Genomic DNA, 16335 nt, shown 5'->3' with positions numbered 1-16335 from the left:
GGAAGGGTCTGGATACCAACCATATTCTTGGATTTCTCCAAGAAGTCATTAGTGCTGCCAGGATTTCCGAAGAAAATTTGGTTTTCAAATGCCCAAAGGGGCAGTGGCTGAGGCAGGATCAGTCCTTTGGTGGCTACAAATCACCAGGTGTGAGGCAGATGTCAGTAGAGAGGTTGTTGTTTATAGCTTTAGATATCTAGGAGATGTTATCACGCACAGCTTGGAAACTTGTTCCCAAACCTGGAATGGCAGTAAATGTTGGAATGACAGTAAATGTTGGAATAACAGTAATATTAATTTGGAAATCACTTAAAGGAAGGTGGATCTTTTGAAAAGGCATAAAGGCCTGCTGGACAGATGAGAAATCAGACAGACTGGGATCCTATTTGTGCCTCTGCTTCTGCCCTTTGTCTTTGACTTTGCTTATTTGCTCTGGGAAACTCCCTTATAAAAGTCCCTGCTTTTATAAAAGTTGCTGTTTTCCTGGTGTCCAGACAGTGCCTCAGATAATGAAACCACAAGCCTGGGAGGACTCTCTAGGTGCAATATAATACAAATAACAAGCGATAATGAGGCTGAGTAAGAGGCTGTGCTGTCCCTGATCTACCTGTGTATCATCCAACCACCTGCAGAAGGTTCCTGGTGTGAATCCTTTCTACAAAGAAGGTGAAAATTGAATATACAACATACCCGTTTTTTGGAATTCAGCATCCCCATCTCAAGATCATTTTCACAGTTTTTGGCCTTAGATTTGCAGAGTTTTATGAGGCACATTTTTATTCTCAGTATGAGATAATAAAATGATTTAGGGCTTGGCACTAGATTAAAAGGAGCAGGTAAAGTCCTTCCTTCATCAAAGTAGGATAGCCAGAGCTTGGCACGTGCAAACTTCCACTCTACATCTGCATCCTCCTTGGGAAGGGAAGAGAAAAAGAACACAACACCCAAATGCATAATTAGTAAATAGGAAGGAATTTATCTGTAAGAAGGACAAACATACAGGTAGAATCAGATTTCTATTTGCCAAAACGAGGCCCTTGTACACAATGGGGCTTTGTAGGCTTCTTTGTGTTAATCTCAAAATAAGGAAAATTTGAACAAAGCAATGGATAAACAGAGTGTACAAGCCCTCCAAACACTAGACTATTATTTCCTGTTTTCTTGGCTGTCAAAGGAGTTGTCTTTCAGTAACAATCTGGTGCTTCAGCTATGCTGACAAAAGGACGTGTCAGAACAAGTACAGAGTCATGTGAAGCAGAAGAAACTGTTGTGTGCACAACAACGGCAAAGTCTGTCTCTGCTTCACTGCAATGCCATCGAACTGCCAGCTAGCTGTTATCACTGCCTTCGCCAAGAATCCAGCACAGAAGAGGCTGATTTCTTCTGTCATTAGCTGATTTCCTCATGGATCCTGTTTGCATTCACCATCACGTATACTGAGATCAACACACCTTCATCCTCTAACTGTTCACCTCAGTGGATGAAGGTGGAGAAAAAGTCAGTGCCTGCAAATCTCCTTTAGGAACTGACAAGGTGGGCAAGGATCACTTCCAAGTACAAGGTTAGCACCTACTTTATGAGTCTGCTTGGCATTTGTATAGGAGGCTGGTCAGGGCCATATATCAGGACCATTTATCAGGCAAAAGAAAGGACGATACACAGCTGCTCTACAGCTGTTTTCATTGTGGTTTATATGGAGGCCAGAAGCGCCAAGAGCAGCATGGTGTGCCAACACCCCATACTCATGTACATCTGTGTTGTGCTGGAATTAACAACCTCTTATTATCCTGTACCTCTGCAATTCAGTCAAAAACTGGCACAACACAACTGAGATTAATTTTGTGACTGTTACAGCGTTCTATCTTTGCCAGTGGAACAGCAGTCACTTCTGCAGTTTGGTTTTCTCATTGTTTGGGGTTGTTCCTCACAGAAGCCTTAAGATTAATGCTAGTAGAAATCACATATCAGTAGTTTTAATGCTTTTCTGTTACGAAATTAAGAAGCTACTGATGAAAGTAGTTCTGGTTTCTGGCTGGCAAAATGGTTTTTCCCTATCCATAAATACAAAGCTGGCAGGAAGCACTAATACCTGAGGCATAAACAGAAGAAAAATAGAAGTAGCTGAAGAGAGAGGTTCAAGGGAAAGCATGAGAGTATGATCTTGTTAATCCAAGTAACAGTAAAGCATGACTCCACTGACCGAAACGGAACCGAGTTTCTAAGTAATGACCATCCTCTGTCATTACTGACATTGCTGTAGTCAGATAAACACATTGGCCAAAGAGTGCAACTTCCTCTGCAGTCAGTAGGATGACTCTGCCTTTAATCGCCCCACTACTGAGCATTAGAAATAAATCAGTGTGAGATTTACTAGTTTTTCCCACTCCTCAAGTAGGAGGATCTGGGCCAAATTGCTCACAATATTTTTGCTTGCTGATAGTCACAAGTAGTCTCTAGCAAAGGTGAAAATTTCCATGCAATCAAGAAGGATGATAAAGCATTTTTTTTTTTTTCCAGGAAAATGGTCATCACAGTGTTTAGGTTAGAAAATTAATACAGGGCACCTATTAATTTATTTTTAAAGATCTTTCTTCATAAAGGGTTCAAGAGCATCTCTATTTACTTATAATAAACTTGGAAATGCAGTAAGAGGCTGAGGTTAATTCAAAAGTAAATCTTGTTGCAGTAGAAGAGGATTCAGGAAGGTGCTTGATCTTAAGTGAGAGAAACCTTTGGGGAAATGACTGCTTTCTGCGTGCAAGAAATCTTCTGGGCTAGAGAACATCTGTGAGGACTCTTTGACATTTAGACTTAGTTACAGCACACACAAAATAGAGTTGTATTTGCACTACAGTGCATGGGTGAATCAGATATTACAGTGAGAAAAATATTTTCAGTCCTGGCCTTTTGCAATGTCAGGTTCAGAGGGGAGAGTAGAACAAATAATTAATACCAAAGCAACTACAGAAATGTGACATTTAACAAAAGAATAGAAAAAAATGACTCAGCATTAACATTATCCAACTATTTGGGTTTTTTTCCTGCCTATATTTATAGAAATAGGGAGTTGTTTATGTCCAAAGCACTTAGCAAATCCAATCTCCTTATAGCAATACTACTGAACAACGTTGAGTAAACCGCAGAAACGTGTTCACATTGCTGAGGGACATGTCCATATCCTTTAAAAATTGCTCTGTGTGAATGTTCATGCAGTTATGTTTTGCAGACCCAGACACTCCTCAAAAAAAATCTATAGAAGGATTGTATCCTTGGTAGTTAGTATATATGGAATTTTTAAGTACGCATATATGAGTTTTAGACCTAGACAGGCTTGGATGTTTAGCCACTAGAGAACAGGGGAAAAAGTCAGACGAAATATAACTGGGTCTATTACAACCAAACAGCACACACATGGATAAATTATCGTAACCAACGCAAGGAGTAAAAATACCACAAACTGCTATCATTAAAAACATGTAAAGGAAATTTGGTTTGCTCACAGTCATTAAAACCAAGGGAGTTGAAGTTATGCTACAAATTGTTAATGTAAATAATTAATTCAAATATAATTTGGGGACAGCCACAGCCTTAACAATTACTCTGCAAAATGTGTGTTTCAAGAGCACAAATCTTGTATACACAATAAACTACAGCTTCCTTGTTTTTTTTAACATTTTCATTATTGGTGATAATTAAGTACATTGAGTTTGTAATCTAATTTCTTATCTTACCTCAATTTCCTGATAGGAGTTGTTGATCATGGCTATTAACATATTAAGCAGCACCACCACCATAGTCACGTTATATACTCCATAGAGTACATATCCAATATTCTCAATGAATTTATGATCATACTTCAGCACCACAGATATCACTTCAGATAAGCCAAATATTGACCAGAATAAGGTTTTAAAACTTTCTTCTACCCTAAAAATAAAGCAAGCAATCACTTTATAAATTTGACACCAGGTTAGCCAAGTCATATGCTAATAATAAAAGCGCAGCCCACCAATATAAGTATGATGCCATGGCACAAGCATTGTTATCACCCAAGGATGTGTAAAATCATATTTCCTGATTTGATAAATATGATTTCTGATGGATACAATAAAATTACAGTGTCTCCTTATTTGCTCCATCTGTTCTTCTCAGGTGTATCGTTTGTCCCTTGGGGTTTTATTTTGTCTCCATGGACAAATTGCAGTTTGAATCATTTTGGGTAGGGCTTTTTACTTCTACTTACTCACCCTTTTCTCATCCACAGAAGATAAGAGGAGATTATCCGGGAAAGGGAAGAAGGAACTTAGTTTGACCTTCTTATATGTGGTTTCCAGGGCAGAAGAGAAGCATCATTTTCATCCAGGAGTAATGACTGTTAAGTTCTGATTTATAGCATTGATATAAAGAGTACATAGCGCAAATAGTCAGCCCATAGTCTGATTTAATTCCCACTCTACTGTGGGACAGCAAACAAGTCAGACACTCAAGCATTTCTAGTAAGAATTTGAAATTAAAAAGTGGTAGAAGATGTTGCAGAGAAGGATTTTAATTTGATTGTCACCCTTGCTTGAAAGTAGAAAGGAAGCAGATGAAAATAAATGGGTTGAAAGATAAGAGAAAATGAGGGGAATAAGGCAGCAACAAGGAGAAGTGGGACTGGAAAGGATGTGACTGGACTGACAGGTCGAAGGGAGAGTCTGATGCAGGGGAGTCAAAGCCTTAAAAAGCAGAAGGGGAGCAGCCACAGCTGAAAAGGAAGGAAGGAGGAGTATACATTTTGGAAAGTTTGCTTAATTTTTAATTTAGAAGAAATTTTGCCTTCACTGAACAATCCCTGGCATGCTAACAGTTAATTACATCCCCCTCTCTCCCTGCCTGCTCGAAGGTAAACACCTTTCAAGAAAACAATGCCATTCACGAATTATTTTGATGAAAAGTTTTCTATTCAGCCTAATCCTGCTAAATCTGTTTATAAAAACAGATTATAGGCACAAACTGCAACATATCCTAAGGGAACAATAAGCTTTACGACAACTCCAGTACTAATTACACCATCCATAAAAGCAAGAGAAATTAGTTCCAATGCTTTGAAAGCGTAATGCAGAGCATTGGAGATTTCCTTTTTGTAAGAGCAAAGTCTTGTTTACTTTCCATCATAACCTATGGTATTGCATATCCATTTACAAGTATTAGTAAGACTGCAGTCAATATTTAGATAGCATTCTCAGTCAGTATAGCTGCATTGACTTAGGGAGTAACTTAAGTGGTGTTTCAACCAGATGTTGCACAATGTCATTTAAGATGTGGCTTTCTACTGAGTCTCCATGATACTCAGCCACTGAAACCACGTTCATTGCTCCTTGCTGCTTTGCATGAGGCTGGGACACCATACAAAGATGTGGGATGAGCTATGACCGATGCTGCAAACAAGTGCCATCCCTTTTCCACTTGGTGGGCATTTCCTTTCTTGTAACACTGCTCCTCTCCAGCCTTCATCTGCAGCAAAGGGCAGCTGACATTAATGTGTCAAATACCCTTCACTTTTATGGTAACAATTTGGCCACTGCTTATTCCATAAATGTACTTTCCAGTTAAATAACACATAGAACAGCAAAAATCTCTGGCTTTGAAACTCACCACCTAAGTCACTTATCAAACTAATAAAAACCATAACCCCCAGCCTTGATCCCAGCTGCACACTGCTATTAACCTTCCTTTTTTAATTTGGAAAGGTTCCCTTAGTTTTCCACCCCGCCAGCAGATTTAATACATGTCAACTGTGCTCCTCTTCTGTAGCTTAAGCACTAACCTTTGTTCTGGAGCAGTGCCAGATTCTCCTTGAAATGTTAATTAAAGACTGAGAGTGACCTCGATTGCCCTGTAGGCTGCAGAGGAGGCAGACAAGGGCCAGGACACTGGGCTCCAGTATTCCGTATTCCCTGTGTCAGGTAAGGAATTAGTTGTAATAGTCAAGGGGCTGGAAAGGTAGTGCGATAAGTGGATCTGACCTATAGCAACCCAAACCAGTGCTTAGCAATGCCTCCAAGCAGACAAAGGTCTTCCTCTCGTAGAAGAAACATTTCTAAGGAGACTTTGTACGAGTTGCTCCCTACCCTCCAAAAAGGCTGGATGGCTCTTTCTCTCTCTCTTCCATTTGATGCCGAATCGCAATTGTGTGAGACTTGGCACAGGTCACAGGGGACGAGATTCTATGAACCTATGAACTTCAGTTGTTTCCTTTCTTTTTAAGAGAATCTTAATCAATACCAGATGAGGATGCTTAGGGCCAAATTTTCAAAGGTTCCAAGATGCCGATACTTCTCATCATTGCCAGCTAAGCGATTTAGCCCCTTCCTGCAAGGTCAGCATGCGTTTTATCCTTCTCAAAGGCAGAGCGATGAACAAATTAAGGAAGTCAGGAGTCCTGCCCAGACTAACAGCTCCTGGCAGCAGGAGAATCTGGCAGTGGCAGATTGACTGGAGCTCCTTATGGAGATAGGTACCTATGAATTCTAGGGAGAGCTGATTATTGCAGTGGGGAGAGAGCAGAGAGAGATTTTGTTCCTATACACATAGTTCTGTAAAAGTTAAACAAAGATTTTGCATCAAGGAAGAAAACGGACCACAGGCAATCATCTAGTTGCAGATTTCCCTCGCTTTTATAAACAGCAGTGTGCTGTACATCAAAAAGAGATGAGGCAAGGCTATGATTTCATGTCAATTTTACGACCTTCTCTTTAAGAAGGCTTAAGGCATCCTTTCAGACTGAATTATTTCCTCAAATTGATTGGTCGAAGTTTAACACTGCCAAAAAAGCAGAACAATCAATACAAACTACAAAAATATCACGTTTTGACAAAACAAAATGAGAAGACAAAAGCCTTCAAGCCTCGACGTAACATTGGTACTGAACAGCGAGTCACATTGCCCTTTGGGAAGAGGGAGAGAGAAAACCTCGTGTTGCAGCCTCCAGCCTGATTTGTGATGCGCAACAGCCAGTCCTGCCTCCATTTTGATTTTGTTTGCATAGGATGTTCTTAATTACAGGCTTTTTTTGAGAGCTGTGTTCTGTACACAGCATAAAATAAACAGATAAACATAGCTGGGGTCGGCGGCAGCAGCAGTCATGAAAATGGTCTGCTTTTCAGCGCTGAAGAACTTCTGAAAATATTATAAAGTGTAGCATGGTCGGCTAAATGATCTCTGTATTTAGCATTGTGATGTAAAGTTCACTACATCAAGAACATTAGAATGGAAAATATGTCAGAAACTTTGCACGACAGCTCTGTCCAGAGGCCGTTGGGGTATTAAGTGCTTTCTCTGTAGACGGCAACTGAGCACATGACTTCAGAAGTGCAACAGCAAGGGAAGGTGAAAGCTGGGCCACACCAGACAGTCATTGATTATTGTCATGAGAACTAAGCAAACAATTCCCTCTGGGTGTTATGCGGTCAAATGTGCGTTCTTTCTCCTGGGAAGCTATGGTTCTCCTAAATGTGTCACTCAAAGTTGTCTCAGCGAGCAGCTCCTTGTCTGTGAGGTTTCTCACTGAGGTTTCTCAGGGAGTTGTCAATTCAATGCCCAATTAGCGCACAAATCCAACTGGTCTTTTTCTGTCAGAACTAGGTAAGTGATCTCTGAGAATCAGGTCCCATAGTCAAATAGTCCCATTTCTGAGTATAAAATCTACTTTCTGTAAAATTTCACCTGTCCTCCTTAGATGCTGACCAGGAAATGCATTCAGTGAAGCCACTGAAGTCACACAATGATTATGAGGACGTCAAACTAAGCGTTATTTCTCTTTGCCCCAGTGAATTTTTTTCCCAAAGCTGAGTGATTTATTCATATCTAATATTGAAATTTCCCTTCTTTGCATAAATAAGTTAATGGCAGCAGGAACCTGCCACGCTCAGCAGCTCACGAAGAGAAGGAAACGTTGTGAGAGCTGGTAGCTGCCCATCGGCCAATATAACATCGTCATTAGCTTATTAAAAATTTTTGAGACAGTGTACCTCAGGCTTTCTAGCTTGTTGAATGAGATGTCTGAAAAGGATTTTCAGGATGAACGTTAATCTATTCTAATTGTCTCATATTCTGAAAGGGCTTATTTTCACTGATCATCATTTGACACCCCCGTGTGTTTAAATAATCAGAAGAAAGTAAGTCTATTTTAAATATCTTCCAAATACTTAGAAGAAAAAATTACGCTCATGGAAAAATTGCTTCATAACAACAGGAAACCCCTCCAGGATAAGCAGACACAAGGCTGAAGTTAGGGAGGAAGAGCACTGCCTTTTAACAAGACTCTCTCTAATCCAGACATCCCTTGGGCATTTAAGCAATCTTTACTCCAGTGAGCAGTCATCATTTTAGTCAGTGTTTGCTCATTATTTCCATCAAAAGGCAGTAACTACTGGAAGATCCACTTAGGTAATGAGTGCTAATGAGAAGTACCTCACGACTTTGCAAGCCGTGCTCTAGCGACGTGCCTGGAGGATACAATAACTGAGGGTTATTGTGCCACCAGGCAATCAAGGATGGTATCGACTCAACTTGTCATTAAGTTATGTGCTTCAAGGGCATCTCCTTCTCTTCAAATAAGAAGTAAGTTACATCCCACACACTCAATTTTCTTCTGCCTTACTACCAAGCACAGACAAATGTAATTGCATCTGGCCTCATAAATCCTTCCATTAAAGTGTATCCTGAGGTTAAAGGAGAGGTCTAGAAGGCATATTTTGGCTCAATTAGAGAAAGTAAACATTATGTTACAAGGTTTATATGCAGCACAAGAGGAGTTTGTTGCAAAAAATGGCTCCTGTGCTTCTAGAGGGGAACAGCCACTTGCAGGACAGAAATGATGCTGAAAAGGTCATTTCTCCTAGAGGAGCTATGAGGCAAGCCCCCAGCATGCCGTGTGACATGTTAGAGGAATGACAGATCAACTGCCAGCTGCTGTCTGCTCTGTGCCTGATAAACGCTGTGGGCTCAGGTGTTACAAATGCGGTCTGGTTGCCTGGAAGTCAGATCACAGCAAGGGGAAAACATTATGCCAAGGTTTCCTCTTCCCTCCCAGGCGCGTGTATGGGAAGGAAAGTCCTCACCATGTCCTTAACGCAAGTCATGGTGCTCTCATGAGACATAAAGCTGACTGCCGTGGTGCTCTGCTGGTGCCACATCGCAGGGCATGGGAGGAGGCTTTCCTGGGGGTATATAGGAAGCCCCTCAGACACAAGCACTACCTGACGTACATTTTGGCTTGCAGTGTTAAGAACAGTGATCTTAGGTCTAACCTCTTCTCTACTGCTTCTCGTGACTCATTAAACTGAACATCTCATGAAACATTTTCCTGGTCTGTTATTTTGATTTCCAGAAATAACCGTTCCTGAACTACACATCTCCCTACGCTCAAGCCTAGAACTGACTGCCAGGGCTTGAGAATTTGGAAAGAAGGGGTATGAGTTTCCTGGGCATCATCTGGATGTGACTTCCAAGGAAGCTGGAGTAGAAACTATCTGAGCAGACCTCACAGCAGCAATGGACCAGAACAGTTTGAACCCCACAAGAGCAGCTGTTTGTCCATAGGTACTCACGTTGTAAATGCAGGGTTGTATTTTGCACCAAGGTAGTAAGAGTAAAGATTGAACATTCCAATCATGAAGGCCAGAAACACCATGATGAAGATGACCATGAACTTGAAGATATCCTTCACAGTCCTCCCCAGAGAGATCTGCAGGGGGCCGAAGCTTTCGTTGGCTGGAAGAATGTAAGCAATGCGGGAGAAGCTGAGTACCACAGCTATTGCATACAGTCCTTCTGAAATGATCTGAGGATCCGAGGGAAGCCACTTGTTCCTGGCTAAAACAATATACGTACATGAGATATTAGTAACAAAAAGTGTTAGGTGGAAGCGATTATGATAAATGACCCCTTTTCAAGACTGAATCTTGGTTTTGGCCAGGAGTTAAACTAAAAGAAAAGAGTTTGGAACAACTGGTCTCTGAAGTCCTCAGTGTGCTGTACGCTATGGGTAAGAAGAATTAATCGTATTTTTCAAGTGGTAAAGATGAGGAACGAGCCAGTCACTGGGATTTACCAAAGTCACACAGCAAATAAATAGCATGATTATAAACAAACTGGGTATTTTCTGTTTCCTAGTTAAACATCAAGTGTGCTGTGCCTTCTCCATCTGAAGCCTTGAGATGGAGAATCAAAACCACAATGCAGTGGAGTTCGGTTATGGATTTGGGTACACAGCAGTGTGTCAATATCTGGAAAGGAAGCATTAGGGAGTCTGAGATCTCTATCCCTACTGTTAGATAAGAAAGTTAGGATTTATTCAGATAGAGCAGATATAACCACAAAGCATAGCATCTTGTTATCAACTTTAAATTAAAAGCAATTATTGCAGTCTAGTCATTCTAATATATTTATTTTAACAAGCTTCTTGTTCATATTGGATATGCATAATCTATTTAATCTACTGAAAATTTATATTAATATAGCTTATAATTGTCCTTGCATCCACCGAGCTTCTGATGAAAAGACTGTGACTCAGAGATAAAACATACAACATATATTTAGGGCACAGGGATAAGCGCAGGCATTATTTCCAATAACGTGAACCAAAGGAAAAGCAGCCAATGGAGGAATTAACAGGATCTGTTTGTGACATTCTGTTCCAGACCCTTTGCACCTTTGTATCACGAACTCACTTTAAATGCATCAGCAACAAAACAGATAGAGGAAAACCACAGTATCATCTCAGTAGCCTTTTGCTCACCTGGGCAGAGAGAGGGAAGTTTTACCTTCAGAGGGTACATACAAAGCAGGAGGCTGAGCGGGTCAGGGCACGTGTCTCTAGTGCTGCACGGTGCAGGTCTACAGTGGACAAAGTTTTCTGGCCCAGATCTTCCTCTCCAGTCCAAGCACATGGCTAGAATAACTCCCTTACAACCCCAGGGAGCAAATGGTTCTCCCTCTTGCCCAGCTCTCTAGGCTCCATCAATCCTTTCATGAGCAAAAATCACCACTGATTTTGCTCAGGGTTACAACTAAAGCTTGTAGAGGCAAGCAATGAATCCTTTCCCACCCTAGGGTGCAAAGCTCTGTCCATTTGTCAGTATCAAAGAAAAAAACATTTCAGCCATCAATAATAAGGTTGACAATGCTATGCTACTGCTTGCATTTCTAAATGTGAACGCTTATAGATGATGTAGGCTCTCCACAATGAAAGTTTTCCTCTTGGAGGAGCAGCAGCTTATGGGTGTAATTTGTATCGCCGTTATACAGGTGCCGGATGTAACAGAGGTGCAGAGCACACCAGCAGTTAGAAATGCAGCTCCAGATTCTGTTTGTTCACATATCTGACATTTGGAAAAGCAAGCAGGTTCATTCATCTGTAATTTAAATTATATTCTGCTCACTTTCAGTTCCTGATTATTTGTCACTCAAGCTGTTTTTGTCAGGATGGGATTAACCTGATTGTAGCCTTAGTATAAGATCAGCGACTGAATGAGGCTCAGATCTCAATGCCTTCCCAAAGGTTTAGGAAGATGGCTGAAATGGGTAGATCTGAGAAATAGGATTTAGTTTAATTAGCAAAAAAAACCCCGACATAACTATCACAAAAATAAAGCTGCTTTCAGCACTGCCACACATTAGCCTAAAAGAACTGGAAGCATTAAATAGCAAAAAGCGTCTTACCGTAAGTAAAATAAGCAACTTCAGGGGGAAGGGTGACATTGTTGAGGTCATCGTCTTGAACGTACTGATCTACGTACTGTTGTGCTTCAGTTGCTTTTAGAAAAGCCATGAACCTGGCAGTGAACGATGCCACAAAGATAGACAGCATCCCAAAGTCCAGCAGGTTCCAGAGATGCACCACGTATTCGCGTGGACCCTCTTCCCAGATCTCCTTGCATTCTGACCATATCATCCCTGTGGAAAGCCCAGAGCACATTTAACCAGCTAACACAGAAGGTGCTTTTTGTGTTCACATAGACCCATCTCCTGGCTAAGAGTAGCTCCTAAGACCGAAACAAATAACTCTTCAGTTAAACTGAATTTTGTGAGAATGGATCATGTCATCTTTCCTTAAATATTACTAAAAACGCTAAGCTTATATTTCCCTCTGCAGATACGAGGTAGAAATTCCAAAATTTTGCTATATGAGTCAACGGTAAAGTAGATTTCTGGTGCTATCAGAGAAAGCACAGTTCAAAAATACTGAAGACATCAGAAAATCCTACTGCTGATCCATTTGAGCAAAACACAGATTTCCTCTATTGTCCCCCAAATCTCCTTGCTAAGCTGTGCCACTGAAGATGGTATCATTTTCTCTGCTGATGTTTTCCTCCTTTCCTAGAAGAGTGGATGGGTCTGTTTTGAGAATGGCAACACATCTGCAAGAGAAAATCTGATCCAGAAGTAATTACAGTATAATCAGAGAAAAGGTAAGACAGAAGTTCTACCCTTAAGAATTTTTCATAGTGGTTTATATATTAAATAATTATAAATTTCCATACTTTTAAGATTGATCTACCACTTTGAAAATATTGAGCTTAGTCTGAATTTAGGATCTTTCTGACAATAGACTTACAGACAAACCTAAATGCCAAGCCCAGAAAACGTGGAAGTTTTGACACTCATGTTCTAGCGGAGGGTCCTGAGGAGGACAGGGGAATTCAAGAGCTCTAGTAAAATCCACCAGCTTGCCCAGCTTTCAAACACAGCAGGGCTCCAGGGCCAAAATTTTACTTCTGAATAGCTATAAGAATGGAATATTTAATCCACTGATAAATATTTCCTGCATTCTACCCAATTCTGTTTCCATAGAAGCAGCAAAATTCATGTTTAATCAAGCTGGAGCGGTGCCTGCCAATTTCCATGCGGCCTCCTGCAACCTTGTCCTTTTTGTGAACCCTTCTTCATCCTCTTTGCTGGAAGCTCTCATGGTCTGGCATGTCAATGCATTTGCTGTGCTACTTCAGAGACTCCTGGAAGCACACGGTGTTCCAAGAGGAACAGTCGAAGGCTGGGCTATAGGGATAGAGACAAGTCAGTGTGAATCTAGCTGGAGGAATGAAGAACTGCCTCTGTCCTTGAGCACTGGGAAGGATTTGAAAGAAAAAGAAAAGCTAAGCTATTTACAGCAGCAGCAGCCAAGGCACAGCTGAATTGTGACCTCCATAACCCTGGAAATCTCCAGACAGATCCTTGGAGATGTACCTTGGTATAGGTTATGCTCTGTATAAACCTGTCCTGGGAGAGAGCCTGGCGTCTGTTGAGTGCTGAGCAGAGCCAGAGAGAGGACAGAAGACCATCCTCCTGAGTTTTCTTCTTGTGTCTGCAAGTGCTTGGATGAATAAAATCAGGAAGTTCATCCCAAGCCATCATTCACTGTGAGTAAGATTTAATAATAAATAGCCTAAGGGAGAAGGTGGAAGAATCAGTTTCTCAAGAACTGTCCTGGAGCAAGGATGAAATATTAAAGAAACATTTCTAGCTAGAAAAAAAAAAATATCCCAGAAGTGATAGATAAGAGACATTAGCCGTACGTGTTATGCATGCATGTCGTACAAAGGTACTAAAGCACTTCAGGAAATATTACATGCATAGTGACACTGTCGACCAGAATACTTGTTCACTGACATCCAGAAATGTCTTTTCGGGTTTAAATATTAACTCTCCCATCCAAATTTATTTCTAATCTCGGTCACTTAACATACCTAAGTCACAGATTAATGAAATAAGGAACATCTAAAACTCAGTAGACTGACTAAAATTAGAGTCGTTCTGTAAAAGTATCACGCCGTTGGCCTATAATTTACATCATTCTTTCTTCCAACTGTGTGGCAATCATTTTTTATCCATACATATGGAAAAATGTCTTTTCAGGACAAGTAGAATAGTTACAGTAATTATCCACTTAGTACTGCTGGGTAATTGTACATGTGGTGTGAGAGAGTAATTCAAAGCTTCTCCTTAAGTAAAAATAGTGAGAAGCAGCTAAAATTCAGGGGATGGGATGTAAGACCGGATGTAAGAAAAGAAATAAGGGTAGGCAAGTAGGCAAAGCAGATTTGCCAGGATGTGACTGAATGTCAATATGGTGTTTCTGAGGCCCCCGACAGCTCTGGGAGGGTTTTTTTTTCCCTGAGTTTGATGCAGAGAGGTGAGACATAAGCAGCTTCTGCTCTTCAGCTTTCACGGGTCTCTTATGCTTGTTCTCTCACAGCAGGGATATTAAGAAAAGTAACCTTAATGGGCATTTCTGGTTTCAGCAGGAGAAGAGTAGTCAAGCTACAGGCACAGCCTGGATGGAAGAAAAATGGAAGTACGCAAGAAGAGCCGTTCACCACCTGCTCACAAAAAGGAACAGTCTGTCAGACTTTTATATCCACTGGTACATAAATCACAGGCAGCTGCTGTTGGAGAGCTGTCTTTGAGCCTTCCTGGATCCTCCAAAGGCTCTTGGATTAAGAAAGTGAGTTGTGTTCAGGTTGTGTCTACCCAGACCTTAACTGCTACCTCAGCTGTTGTTGACTCCCCGAAAAAGGAACGAAGATCAGGGACCTGTAAATTAATTTCTCAAGAATGGTCTGCTGTGGTTGGAACAAGTAATGTGTCATCAGCGTTCATCATTGCTGCCACGGCAGGAAGAAGAAAAGAGAAGGTATAGAAACAGAAGGGATTTACAAACTGAGCATAAATAAAATTAGACTTTTGGATTGTACTATGAATCAAAATGTAGGTAGCACACCTACACTGTTGAGTCTGAAGACAGCAACTGCAGGTGCTGCCAAGCAGGATTAAACATAACTATGTCTCTTTAGGATACAGGAGTTAGATTTACTGTAGTTCAACATATTCTTACTGTTTACTTATGTTTGCCTTTTTGGAAAGCACGACTTGGCAACTCTACCTGTGATACTTATCTGAAGCATTTACTTTTATTTAATTATATTTCTAATTGCATAGACATATACCTGTAAGATTTTTGCAATTAAAGGCTGGGCAGTCCACTGCCCTTTGTGGTTTTAGAGTTCTTAAAATTCAGGGCTCAGCAAGTACCCACGCCCCTGTGCCAGCTCTCTGCAGGCCACGTGCACCAAACTTTCACCTTAGTATTGCTGAAATATTACTTGCAGCTTAATGTAGGCAGACAGGTAAAATGGCCAGAGAAGACTCTCAGTGCTGATGTAGGCAGTCATTACAGAATCTCATTATGTTCGGCAGTCTGTACAATGAATCACCTTTCTTCTCCCAGAAAAATGAAAACCTTCGCTTTTAAATGAAATATTTTCTTCATCATCTCTCAGGAACTCACCAGGCAGACAGATACCCACTGCCTATAAGAAAAGAATACCTAGCCTAAAATCTAATAATCTTGTCCAACTGCTTTAATATAATTTTAAAAATATATCTTACAGACTTACTCTATCCAGTCTGACATCTATGTGGTATTTTCTAACCTAATATCCTGTACAGGGTTCTGATTATTCTGAGGACAGAGAACAAAGAAACGGTGGCCAGGAAGTCATCAGATAGGGCAGCCCTATCCTATTTTTTCAGGGGGTTTTAATGCCATCAGTGTGTATGGAACAGTGGAATTATTTGTCCTGCTGTGAGAAAAGAATCAAAATTATGATGATGAGTAAAAATAGAATATAGAAGAGGCAGATAAAGTTTCTGCAGAGCTGACAAGCTCATTTTCCCAATGAATCCTTCTCAGCTTGTTTCGATTAATGGTTCAATGCAGCTGATCTGCAGGAATAAATTGTGCCTGTAGGAAAAGTAATTCATCTGAATTGGCTGAAAACTCCCTGGAAGTTTAACTTCTGCACTTGAAGAGTTCCTTCAAATAAATCCCTATTTTATAAATCTTGGATAAATTTATTTCTTTTAAAAGGTTTGAGTGCTTGCTCTCCTCTCACCAGTAACAAATATCATACTATGAATTTCATAAAATCCAGCTCTTATTTACTTGGAAGTTGTCATCACTAGCTCTCAGAATGTATTACAAAAAAAAAAAGCAAACAACAATATAATAGAATCTCATGGCAGAGAGTAAAACAGGCTGGTAGTTACATCCCTACGGACACCCTTCTTTCTGTTTGCTTTAGATAGAGCAGCATCCTATAGAGAAGCTACAAGTTTTTATGACTATGATACCTTCTTTAAGATGCAATGATTAAACCAACAGAGGCAAACAGACAGCATCTGTAGTATTCACCATGGAAAGTGGAAAATCAGGAAAGTAAGAATTTGCTAAGCATTATTCAGTATTTTCACAAGCCTTGAACAAGATCAAAGTCTTCTTTAACGCTACTT

General features: G+C 40.5%; 1 protein-coding gene and 1 long non-coding RNA gene across 13 annotated transcripts in view; one reads left to right on the top strand and one right to left on the bottom strand.

Moving 5' to 3' along the window:
• Nucleotides 1-14596, top strand: part of LOC128853598 (uncharacterized) — a 34055-nt gene extending 19459 nt beyond the window's left edge. For 7 of the 9 annotated variants that reach the window (XR_008452222.1, XR_008452217.1, XR_008452215.1 and 4 more), the window contains 3 exons: nucleotides 12368-12455; nucleotides 12838-13403; nucleotides 14286-14596. This is a non-coding gene — a long non-coding RNA (uncharacterized LOC128853598). Of the gene's footprint in view, nucleotides 1-9373; nucleotides 9593-12367; nucleotides 12456-12837; nucleotides 13404-14285 lie in introns of those variants that run through there. The other 2 variants (XR_008452218.1, XR_008452221.1) reach the window with 2 other exon arrangements.
• Nucleotides 1-16335, bottom strand: part of TRPC7 (transient receptor potential cation channel subfamily C member 7) — a 106400-nt gene that overhangs the window by 8087 nt on the left and 81978 nt on the right. For all 4 annotated transcript variants that reach the window (XM_054079646.1, XM_054079645.1, XM_054079648.1 and 1 more), the window contains exons 6-9: nucleotides 11707-11940; nucleotides 9594-9858; nucleotides 3732-3927; nucleotides 691-912 (exon numbers count right to left, since the gene is read on the bottom strand). In XM_054079646.1, coding sequence (XP_053935621.1) covers nucleotides 691-912; nucleotides 3732-3927; nucleotides 9594-9858; nucleotides 11707-11940 — 917 coding nt within the window. The remainder of the gene's footprint in view (nucleotides 1-690; nucleotides 913-3731; nucleotides 3928-9593; nucleotides 9859-11706; nucleotides 11941-16335) is intronic.

Source organism: Cuculus canorus, chromosome 14 (assembly GCF_017976375.1).
Source record: "Cuculus canorus isolate bCucCan1 chromosome 14, bCucCan1.pri, whole genome shotgun sequence".
In the NCBI taxonomy this organism is placed as follows: domain Eukaryota; kingdom Metazoa; phylum Chordata; class Aves; order Cuculiformes; family Cuculidae; genus Cuculus; species Cuculus canorus.
This window is presented reverse-complemented; position numbering and strand designations above follow the sequence as displayed.